Below are 12,069 nucleotides of genomic sequence, written 5' to 3'. Positions count from 1 at the left end.
ATTATATCGTTCTGCAAAAGATTAAGATAACCATATTGCTTGCATTTTTTTCCAGAATGTCCGAACAAAACCGTACCAGAACGCACAATATTGATAAATTTCATCTCTGATGCATGTGCATTCAATATGTACTCAGAATGGTGAAATATGTATCGAATTATTTCTAACTGAATGAATCAATACAGACGCTACAATATTGGATATGTTCGTGGGTAAACAAGCGATACCAAAATTACAAGCCACTGTATATGTGCCAGTTGAAGAATAAGAGTTCAACACCGAGCACAATATACCAGACCAGATTGGAAGGGGGTTTAATTGGGTAAAGCATGGCTATAAAGGGATAATGGTTGATTATTAAAAACCTTTCTTTTACAGTGAATATGTAGACGTTTAGGGGAGTAAATTTTTAATTATGCCATTCTTATTGGTCACGGGGCCCCGAGTGGCCGAGTGGTCAAAAGCGCCCTCCGTTACGGATCACAGCCATCTCACCTCTGTCTGCGCAGGTTCGAGTCTCAGATTCAGCCAATGTGAGTATGTGAGAAAGCTTGCCAGTAGCTTCTCGTGGGTCGGTGGTTCTTTCCGAGGTTTTCCCGGGTTCTTCCTCCACCATTAATACTGGCCGCCATGTATAGCCTATCGTGTGCTGAAAAATGGCGTTAAACCCCACAACAACAACTTATCGGTCACATCTATTTAGTTGTACCTTTCCGTAATTGAACAACTCCTCGGCCGTGATAGAGGCACCATACCCCTAGAAATTCTTTACATGACCTCCCAAGCAAGGTGTGGTGTTGTCAAATTTCTTCACCCATATTTACAGGGTGGGAAAGAGGAGAACATACAGAAGACGTCCATCATAGTATCTGATTAATCACTTGAATAATCAAACTCAAAGGATTGAAAATAGATACACTGGTAAAGATCAACATCGATCATCCCTCCTTTCCTTGTAGCACTCATCAATGCAGGCCGTGTTCATGTAGCTGGGTAAAGTAGGTAATGTGGTAACAAGGGAATTCGATACGATGGTGATCCTATGCCCCTAGATGCCAAGTGACAGTATAGTGTATGATGCCATGTGGCGAGTATCTTAATTTCTGACCGTTGCCTGCTGCTGGTAACCTATGACCGATCTGTATCTGGTGATTGGTGACCGGACGATGACAGGCCCCTAATATCAATTGCGACCTTGGGGTAGCGTGAAACGTTACTCGCTTGACATTGTGTACCCGGAAATATACTGACCCTCTTCCCGAGAATGGAAGGAAGACGCAACCATACTCCACAGTGGGGCTCAAATTCCATAAATAAAACGGAAGAGGCAACATTATGTCGGTGATGCTCATCCTTATAAGGTCGAGTTCAATTGATCCGCTGCAAAATGGCTGCTACCTCCCAAAGGTTATTCTGATATATAGCTGATATCCTCTCAAGGGTGACAATAATGGTTATCTCCTGGAAGATGCGTCTCTCCCATTTTATTCGAGGAGGAGCATTTATTCCTTTTGTAGCATGTCCGCTCCAAAATCTTTATAATTCAGAGGAAGGGGAAGAACGAACTTTCCTCCTTTTAGCATCTACAATTTTATTGTCGTAGAATGGCGAAGTAAACATCGGTCGGTCGATTCATGTACAACACGTAAACGAAATAAATGTCGTGCGAGGTTCCGTATGAGGCCTTATTGCTTATGCCCATATTAACCTTACGCATGTCGTCTGTTGAGGAAATTATGTAATATCTTGTAAAATGAAATATTTGGTCACAAACCTAGTTGCGCAAGTTTTATTTTCATCCTTTCTACTTATTCGTAATTGAATAAAAACGAGTATGTTGGTATGTGTTCACTAAGCAAGTCGTTGTTGTTGTTGTTGTGGGGTTTAACGCCATTTTTCAGCACGATAGGCTATACATGGCGGCCAGTATTAATGGTGAAGGAAGAACCCGGAAAACCCCGGAAAGAACCACCGACCCACGAGAAGCTACTGGCAAGCTTTTTCACATGCCCACATTGGCTGAATCTTAGACTCGAACCGCCGCATACAGAGGTGAGATGGCAGTGATCCGTAACGAAGAGCGCTTTAGACCACTCGGCCACTCGGGGCCCCACTAAGCAAGTCGTAAACCCGGAAACATATCTGAACGTTAATAATGCGACAAGAACCAAAATATATGAACACGCAAATACTAATGGAATCGCTGAAATTAACAGTTTAATGAAACACATTGCATTAAATAACAAGGAAATGTACAAATCCCCGTATTACATGGTAATACTCTACGTGAAAATATGAATTAACATTTAGTACGACACGATAGAAAGTTTTACATATCCTTACAAGAAATTCCAGAATCCATGATCAGAAATTTGGCATGTGGCTGGTCCTGAGTAAACCACTGAAGGATCACTGGAATATTAAGACGAACATTGGACTGAGGGACAGTGTTTCACTAATAAAAAAAATCTGAATATGTTCAGTTAAAGAATGATCATCGCTGGAAGTTTGTTTTAGGCGAGCATGTATTCCACGTTTCGAGATGTCAGGAAAGGAAGGTTGCGTGATTGCGCATGGGCCGATAATCCTAAATACGACTGGGTCGTTGTAGAGGATGTCGTGTACAGATTATACTTGTTCTTAAAGCATGCACTGTATAGTTTCCCTTCAAATGTAAATGTTTAAAGGACGGGCTCAATTACAATACTTCTGCCAGATTTTAAATACATTTCTTCAGAAAATAACCACGGAAGCCTAGTTTCAAAAATCGTTTTGCGCTTTACAATTAATTTCAGTTTTAAATATAGGCTTTTCAACTGCATCAACTGTCATGTACATATCTATGTTGTGCCATACTTTTAATCTGTTTATTCAGTGCTTGCCATCACTGTGGTCCCGATATATTGGTCTATGACGAATTATTGTTATCAATGAAATCGAAAGAAGCCCCCACGAATTATCTGAATGGGGAAAATCTCTACGTTATAGTATTAAAATGGTTTTAAACCTTTCCACTACATGTGCGTTTTTAAGGTAAGCCGTTGTTTTAGTTTCGAGCAATTCTATAAGTCTCTGGTTTTAACAAACGAATAAGTTGACTTCTATCAAATATAGACATTTTTAACTTTGAATGCAAATTATTTCATAGCATGCGTATTTTGGACTTCAAAATAATGACGTTAGTGTTTATATAATCCATAACAAGATCTTCTGATTGCATTGTGAATTTATCATTACAATGCGGGCACATACCGACATCCTGCTACAAAAGAGTCCTTGTAATGTCGAATAGCGATGTTGATCAAATGTACATTTTTTTTTTCTTTGTTATTGCTCTCTTTGTTTATTTGTTACTCACTTCTCAACCACAGATTTTGTTACTCCTATGAAAACCAATCCAACATGCGAAATATTTTTGGCTCGAGGGCTGGTCAACAGATGGGGTCCAAAGAAATCTTTACTCCTTACACCTTTATGGTCGATACCTGTCAAAAAATACAGATAATAGCGTGAACAAAACAGCACCGACAAAATGAGCTACAACAAGCACAAAAATCAGCAAAGGAATTCGTAACTGGATATATTTGCGAATCTTTCAGTGTTTATTTTGTTTTTACTGTCAGAAGTGTTTAACAAATTCAGGTTTACTATATTTAATTCTTTTAAAAATCGCTTTTTCGGTAATTCGTCTGGATTTACCGAAGTCGTTTTTAAAGGATTTAATTTGTTACATTATTGAAGTATTCTGCTTCTTATTATATATTAAGGAGAAAATGTTAGATGATCAGTTGTTTTGAGTTCAGTGCGATTTTTCATTACACGATAGGTTATGCATGATGGCCAGTATAACCGTAGAGGAAGAACTCTGGTAAATTCCCAGTAAGAACCACCACTGAAAGGTAATAACAAGCGTTCTCGTCGTCTAGCTCACGACACGAAGCAATGTTGACAGGTTAGAAACATTTCAATCACTCTGCGCCAACCGTGGACACCATTAATTGAAAATAAAGTACTTTTACGTTATTTTTGAATTTCTTGAACAAGTTTTGCCTTTTTCTTTTTTACTTGCTCCATTATTGACGATACAAAATCGGCATAATTTCTTTACAAACTCTGAATTTGCTTTGCAAGTCAGCAGTTCGTCCCACATGATATACATTACTTTGATTATAGAGACAAACGTTTGATATAAAATCGTTCATTTGTTCCGTGTGAACGTTATTTTAAGGAAAACACGAAGCAAATGTGAAGCCGTACACACCCTTGTCGAAAAAGGTTTTGTCTAACGCGTCAGCGTCCTGAATAGACCTCTCTATGCTTGGAAGAGATTCCGAGATGGTCCTGGACAGGGCATCTTTCTGGATTTGCTCATTGGAGGCTGGATTGAGAGGCACCTGGCTAATTTTGTCCTGCGCTGCAAGTCCTTCTGCACATGCCAACACCACCAAACATCCAAGCATGAAAGAAACCTTCTGATGGATCATCCTGCAATGTGAATATATCGTAAATAATTTCAGTACACATTTCTTAATTTCTTCGACAGGTGATTAGCGGAAAACATGACGTCCTCAATGAACCAGTTTCATTGGGCTCACGCGATAGGTTGGCAATGTGTTTTCTCATTTAAAGTTTAATGCGTCATTCAAAATGTGTCTATTTCAAATATCTATACATATGCTCTATTAGGACATAATACACACGCACTGTTATGACACTATAGTCTTGTACGAAGTAGCAAAATGGTGAAAACCAGTCGCTTTGTAAAATTCAATTTCTCTCGAAAACAAAGCAAATTTAGAAACAACTTGCAGCTTTATGAATAAAATCAAAAATAGTCCTAAAAGTTCTATAGGAAGTCCAAATACATGAAGTTCCAATGGTGTTTGAAATCAATTCTGATACTGAACATGTTGATATGCATGTAGTCTCGAATGTGACACTGTAACAATGGCCTGAAATGTGGCAATGTGCTAAAAGTATATGTATTGCAATAAGAATGCAAGATGTCCTATCTGAATAAACCACAATCCTAAATTAATGTTTCAGACAAAGACCATGAATGAGCACTTTGTAATACCAGTGATATCAGATTTGAAAAAATAAATCCACGACCGACAACGAGACCGATTTCGCATCGTACGTTAACCACAACTTAATCCTAACGTAAACAAATTCATATTGCCTTATATTTGATCTAGGTCACAATTGTGATATTCTGGAAACACTCAACATAGGAAATTTAAATTTCTTGAATTTTCTAAGCTCAGATTGAAGACCATCATTACCTAAATCTGAAGTAAACAGGTTTAAAATTAATTATGACATGAATATTCAGTTTATACTCAAATATTAGTTGTGTATTATTATGTCGTCAGGTACACTATTAATTTTGGTTTCGACATGGGTCAAGTACAAAATAGATCTGAGTATCAAAATAATGGAGAAAAACCAATACACAGTACAAATTAAACATATACACGTACCAATATATAAAATATACACATCTATTAGAAAACGTCTTTGCATGCAAGGTGGCTTTTTAACGTTTATTGAACAAATCAATACAAAATAGTGAAATTTTTTGGTCGCAGAATTTGAAGCGAGCTCTACTTTCGAGTCGTTTCTCCGTACTACAGTACAAAACGTACACAACACAAGATGTAACTAACGAAACCTGCACAGAAACGTTTTACGATCTGTGATATCCCTCGATACGAGTCGATGAAAGTCGTAGCCTTACTAGACATGTTGTGAAGTTGTCTCCCGTGTCGGACGTTTGGGGCAGCTTGTGCCAAAGATAAAAATAAAACAGAACGTACAAATATTGGACGAGAGGCAAATTAATATTCATATTAGGTACAACTGACCCTTTCACCCAACTCCATAAATGGAAAATTTCTACTTTCGGCAATCCCAGACCTTGCATTACAAGGAGAAAAATTGACAAAACACTGGTGCTTTATCTGAAGTAGTAATCTTTGCTTCTGTCATAAAATGGAAAATATTTTTCGATTTGTCACATTATAGTTAACACCTTCTCGCCTAATGATCAAGGTGAATATGTGAGCGATGGAAGAACTGAAAAGACAAATGACAGAAAAAGTGTTGCTCTTCTATATATCCGTATTACGCTCCCCCGTCTATTAGAAGAAATACAGAAGGAAACATCCGCATTTCATTCGCCAGGCATAATTTCCTTTCCGCTCTTCAAATCTGTGCGGTATTAATTAATGAAACTTTTTTTTATATACTATTTACTGTATGTACCATGTCACACTGCGGCCAACTACCGTCAAAGGGTCACGTTCAGTACATTAAGTTTTCCGTAATCTTTTCCGTTCCAATTGCAAGTTTAGAATCGGGGGTGAAGGAACGAAACTGTACAAAATATATAGTAAGTCAAAAGAGCCTAGTAACAGTTGAGTTTGCAACTTCAAAGTGAATGTAATGTTTCAATAAGTTAGATTTCAACTGAACTTTGTTTCCTGACCTTTCGTATTTAATAAAAGCGTATGCTCTTCATCCTTGAATATGGTTACTAGGAGATTGCACTGTACATTTCAATTCTTCAATGAAACTGTCAATATGCTACGGTTGGTTTTATTTCTCCTTTTGTGATAACTGTTTGGAGATACGGGGATGAACTATATCACACTTGCGCATATGCGTGTTTACGTGTTGTGTTGGGGGGGTGGGGGTTGGGTTTGTAAAGTGGCTTTAACAGTTTTAGTTGTATTAGTCTTTTCTCTGAAAGGTATGTAGTGTGTCAGTTTCTAGTGATGTAAAGTACAAGTCCCACCCAATCATTATCCTGACACCATGCCTACTAGTCCTAAGTGTTGTGATTTGGATTTTTAACGTAGCTTTAACAATATTTCAGTCATATCGCTACGATGTCTGCAGTGTGGCTATAGTGATGTCTAACACTGGGGCATCATGCCGCAGACATGTAGCATGATGTCTCACCCAGTCACATTATCCTGACACCAGACCGACCAGTCCTAACATTAACCTCTTAATGCTGAGCGCCAAGTGAGGCAGCTGTTAGTATCATTTTTGTAAGTCTTTGGTATGACTCGGCCGGGGATCGAACCCACAACCTCCCGCATCGGAGGCGGACGCTCTAACCACTAGGCCACCGGAGCGGTCCTACCAGTCCTAAAACTAACATCTTAATGCTGAGCGCCAAGCAAGGCATCTGAAAGGAAAATTTTAATGTCTTTGGTATGGATCAGGCGGGGTATATTATTATTATTATTATTATTATTATTACCAAAATACATGGCAAATTATATATTATGTTATTTTTTATCATAAAACGCTGCTTATGACAGTACAGGCTTTCGTACTTGTTTCGGAGAGACTAGAATAGAATTTGTTTGCAAACAGTATGTACATAGAAACAACTTATGTTCAATTTCTTCAAGTTTTATTCAAAATTTACTTCTTGCCACTGCATGCATTATTCAGAAGCCTCAGTGCATTCTCATACTCACTACATACGTATTTCATATTGCTGTAGTACACTGCATCAAAAGTCTGGACAAAAAAGTACGAGTGTTTTTATTACAAGTTGTTCTTTCACACGCTGCTAAATGGTGAACGTTACTTGAATGAAATAAATGGCACATTATTAACATAACCTTTAGTCATTTGTTTCACAGTCAGAGTACCATTCCCACCCACCCGTGTTGAATTAGCCATTATTAATAGCCCTTAAGCATTGAATAAGAAAATACGTGTACAAATTCAATTTTGCCTCCTTGGATACTCTTACGCACTAGTAAATTTCATTGTGCCTTCCACAGACTCCGTCTCTTCCACCCACCCCCAATAAAGGAAGGACAGTAAATACGTAGCAAGTGCACTGAAGGGAAAGAGGAGTGCCCAGTACATAAGAGCTTCAAAGGGCGTGTCTGAGGCTAAAGCTTAAATGTAATATGTAAACAAGCGCTTCTTCGAAAACGCGCGTGAATACATTACATACTCCATTCAAACAGGTCTTCAGATTATATACTGAATCAACTTTTAAGAAAATAAGAATTTCTCTTTTTGTTAGCAAACAAAAATAAGTAATCATACGATCTTTTCTGACACATGGTGTGCGTGTTTGTAAATGAAAAGAAAATTAAATCAAGATACCAAAAGGAATACTTACATCACATTAGAAACAGTACCTTATATGGGAAGTTTAGATTCGAAGCCTTCAATCACGCTGAGCTGTGTACACATTTTATATATCACCCATTGTAGGGTGATGAATCCAGTGCATACTTTACACGCTCTTTCGTGTGAATAATGCTGACATTATAGCTGCACGTTAAGTCCGTGCACGAACCTGTAACAGAAGACCAAACAAAGAGGACGACAATCCAGTTATGGCAAGTATCTAACTTGAGACAAAATGTACTAATAAGACATAGGTCAAATAGCATCTAACTAGAAACAACGTGTAGTAGTTTTAGGTTACTGCATTTTTATGGGACAATATAAACAAGTTTTTTCGGGTAGATTTTCTGCACAACCTTGGGAGTGCAGTATATCCATCCGAGAAAATAAGTTCATATTTTCCCATACAAATGAAGTAGCCTTTTGATTATGTGCACATTTTCTTTTTCTACCTAAGGCTTTATAATATAAACAAAAGTACACTACAGTAAACAAAGTAACTGAATTTATGCTGTATTTAAACTAAATGCTCAAGCACAGATTCATCAGTACACAACATCAATAGTAATGCGCACAAAACTCCGACCAGCTAAATTTGAACTTGAATTAAGAGGTTAGTGTTAGGACTGGTCGGCCTGGTGTCAGGATAATGTGATTGGGTGGGACATCATGCTTCATGTCTGCGACATGATGCCCCAGTGCTAGACATCACTAAAAACTGCCACATTGCAGACACCGTAGCGATATGACTGAAAAATTGTTAAAAGCTACGTTAAAAATCCAAATCACACACACACACACCACTTTCCAAATAAATTGTTTTGGTCTCCTTAAAAATGAAATTTAGAGTTATTTTGTGAATGACTGCGCATTAAAATAACTCTTTCATTGGTCTGAATAAAGAAATGTTGGTATTTTGGTCGATTCTACTAACTTTCATGCTTATGGTCTGCATTTATGTCAAGTCTAAATCTAATTTATGCAGCGGGAGAAGCGTTTTGACTCGTCTGCATGTATGTTTCTGTTATGTCATCGAATGTTTGGAATCAAAATTTGGGAATAATATGAGGTCTTTCGATTGTAACTATCCAAACGAGGCCATAGAATATAATATTCATTTCATTTTGAGTGCAGTAAGGAGGATTCTATTGCACTTAGAATGTAGTCGAAATTACAGTACAATTTCGAAATGTGTAATCAAGCTTTGTAACCCATGACATGGCTCATGTAACTCGGATTTGCAGAACTAAGAATGTACATTTTGAAGACATTCAGGATGTAAAACAGAAGACCCATATCAGAGCAATTTATTTATTGGTTGCAATGAATTGAGAATCAAATCCTTGTCTAACACAGATGCTAACAAGGTCAGTTTAAGCCTATCTGGCTGCCTTTTGGTGAAGCTCTTGCTATTGTGCTACAAGGTCTCCACTTGGTAAATGGCTTTTTCAGCAATAACATTTAGTATATTTTAAGGAGAGAGAGAAGGGGGAGGGGGTGTTCTTAAAACGTGTTGTAAATAAAAATTGTATTTGTGGGAGGGGGGTGTTCTTAAAACGTGTTGTAAATAAAAATTGTATTTGTATGGTGGACTTTATGAAATAAGTATACCTATTTTATTGTTAACACATTATAGTTTATATACAACGAGCTGATAACATTAATTTATAGCTTTTTCCTATTATATTGTCGTCAAAATACATGTTGCAGTGACCAAATTGGCTGGATGAATTTAAAGATGAAAAAGGAATTACAGTAATTCCAGTTTGAATCATTAGTTATGAAGATTTATGTGTGTGTGTGTGATTTGAATTTTTAACGCAGCTTTAACAATTTTTTCAGTCATATAGCTACGATGTCTGCATTATGATAGTTTATAGTGATGTCTAGCACTGGGGCATCATGCCGCAGACATGAAGCATGATGTCCCACCCAGTCACATTATACTGACACCAAGCCGACCAGTCCTAACACTAACCTCTTAATGCTGAGCGCCAAGCGAGGCATCTGTTAGTACCGTTTTTGTAAGTCTTTGGTATTACTCGGCCGGCGATCGAACCCACGACCTCCCACATCCGAGGCGGACGCTGTAACCACTAGGCCATCGGAGCGGTTATATGAAGATTTATGAATAATCTGACCATTCAATAAGCAGAGATATTAATTTATGCAATTTACATTGTCGTAGGTGTAGCCAGGGCCGGCGCCAGACTATCTGGCGCCCTAGGCAAGGTTAGATTCTGGCGCCCCCCCCCCCCGAATATATAAATTTCAAAATTTATAAGCAATACATTTTTATTAAAAAAATTTCAACATTTGAGCACAGGCCAAAGGTAATTTTTTGTTAAAAATACCCCTCTGTGCTCAAATGTCCGGACACCCCAAAAAAGCTTTGATCATGTGTAGTAGGTTCACAACATTCAGTGTCCCCAGTGCTAATTTCAGCAAGAACACTCTCATCGTGTACTTGTTTTGCTTTCTCTGGACGAAGGTATTTCAGGAAAAAACCCTCTTGCTTTGCTAGCCCTTTAATTTGTTATGCTTTTCGTTTGTGGTACTGGGTTCCAGAGGTTTTTTTTCTTTATTTCCGCCATGACACACTGGAAAAAAAAAATATATATATATATATATATATATATATATATATATATATATATATATATATATATATATATATATATATGTTACGGCCAATCTGTCAAATTGCCCAGTTCATGAAATGGGCAAATTTGTCTGCCCAATTCTTTCCTTGTTTATACCATTAAAATAAGGAGTTACCCCCCTCAATTTGATTTCCGCGGGAAACTGAAGGTTTCGTATACGCGTGATTCCACGGAAAAACTCGTGGCCTATAAAAACACGCAAACGTAATTACGTTTCGTATACGCGCGATTTGCACTCACTCATTTTGCTTGTTCCGGTCAGCCTGGTGTTTCGGTCAGACTGAATCTACCCGATTATTTGTCCCTGCATGAAATAAACCAGGATAAAAAAACGACCCTCAAAAAAAGTGAAATTTATCTATTTATTTTTCAAAACTGTTGTTGATCTGGAGAAATGCGCCCCCTGAAATCAGCGCCCTAGGCGCCTGACTAGTTTACCTATATGGTAGCGCCGGCCCTGGGTGTAGCTTTACGGTAAGCGATACAACAGTGGTAACAGCTATGCTTCGAAATTTTGTCAAACGATTGCTTAATAAATCTTTCTTTGATCTTTTATTATCTATGAAAGCTAAGCTTGCTTGATCAATTAAAGGTTAATCATATATTTCTTTTAGATACAAAGTTCCAACAGTGATGCAACGTGTCATTTCATCTTTAAATGTAACTGATGAAAACACTACACTTTTAATTCCCCATAACTGTTCCAAATAGATCTCAGCGAAACATGCAAGTTCGAAATTTGAGTGATGTATAAGTATATAACCTTTTCACTTATTTCATTCCTTATTCACAATCTAATAATCTACTTTTCGAGAGACGAGAACAGAAAATACTTTTCGCATTCAGTGGTTTATTTTGATCAATGTATGTCATGTACGTCGAATATAGTGTGCTTTAACGATTTATATAGTATGTATGCTTAGGGTCCAGTAGTCACGTTCTCTCACACATCTCAACTTTTTCCACCCGAGTTCGAGCCTCGCCTCAACCAACCTGTGTTTGTGAAAACGCTTGCCAGTCGCTTCCTGTAAGTGGGTGTTTCTTTACGTTTCTTTGGCCTCCGCCAAATATACAATCGGCCCAATATAGCCTGTCATGTGTAAAACAAATATTGTTATACCCCACAAAACCAGGTCTTGCCGACATAATATTTTCTACAGTAAAAACCATCCAATATAAGTACCAAGTTCGCTGCTTGCACTGTAATATAGCGGATCTTTAGTCATCATATATATAT

The 12,069-nt window shown here is 37.7% G+C and overlaps 1 protein-coding gene across 2 annotated transcripts in view; it reads right to left on the bottom strand.

The window, feature by feature from the left end:
* Nucleotides 1-8,304, bottom strand: part of LOC149793437 (immunomodulatory peroxidase-like) — a 33,855-nt gene extending 25,551 nt beyond the window's left edge. The window contains exons 1-3 of one of the 2 annotated variants that reach the window (XM_089967431.1): nucleotides 8,159-8,304; nucleotides 4,262-4,485; nucleotides 3,359-3,485 (exon numbers count right to left, since the gene is read on the bottom strand). In XM_089967431.1, coding sequence (XP_089823557.1) covers nucleotides 3,359-3,485; nucleotides 4,262-4,485; nucleotides 8,159-8,160 — 353 coding nt within the window. In that variant the 5' untranslated portion in view covers nucleotides 8,161-8,304. The remainder of the gene's footprint in view (nucleotides 1-3,358; nucleotides 3,486-4,261; nucleotides 4,486-8,158) is intronic. The other variant, XM_089967432.1, reaches the window with a different exon arrangement.
* Between the last annotated feature and the right edge of the window lie 3,765 nt (nucleotides 8,305-12,069).

Source organism: Sinohyriopsis cumingii, chromosome 8 (assembly GCF_028554795.1).
Source record: "Sinohyriopsis cumingii isolate HCF-2022 chromosome 8, ASM2855479v2, whole genome shotgun sequence".
NCBI lineage: Eukaryota > Metazoa > Mollusca > Bivalvia > Unionida > Unionidae > Sinohyriopsis > Sinohyriopsis cumingii.
Note: the sequence above shows the minus strand (reverse complement) of the source record. Positions and strands in the feature narration are given on the sequence as shown.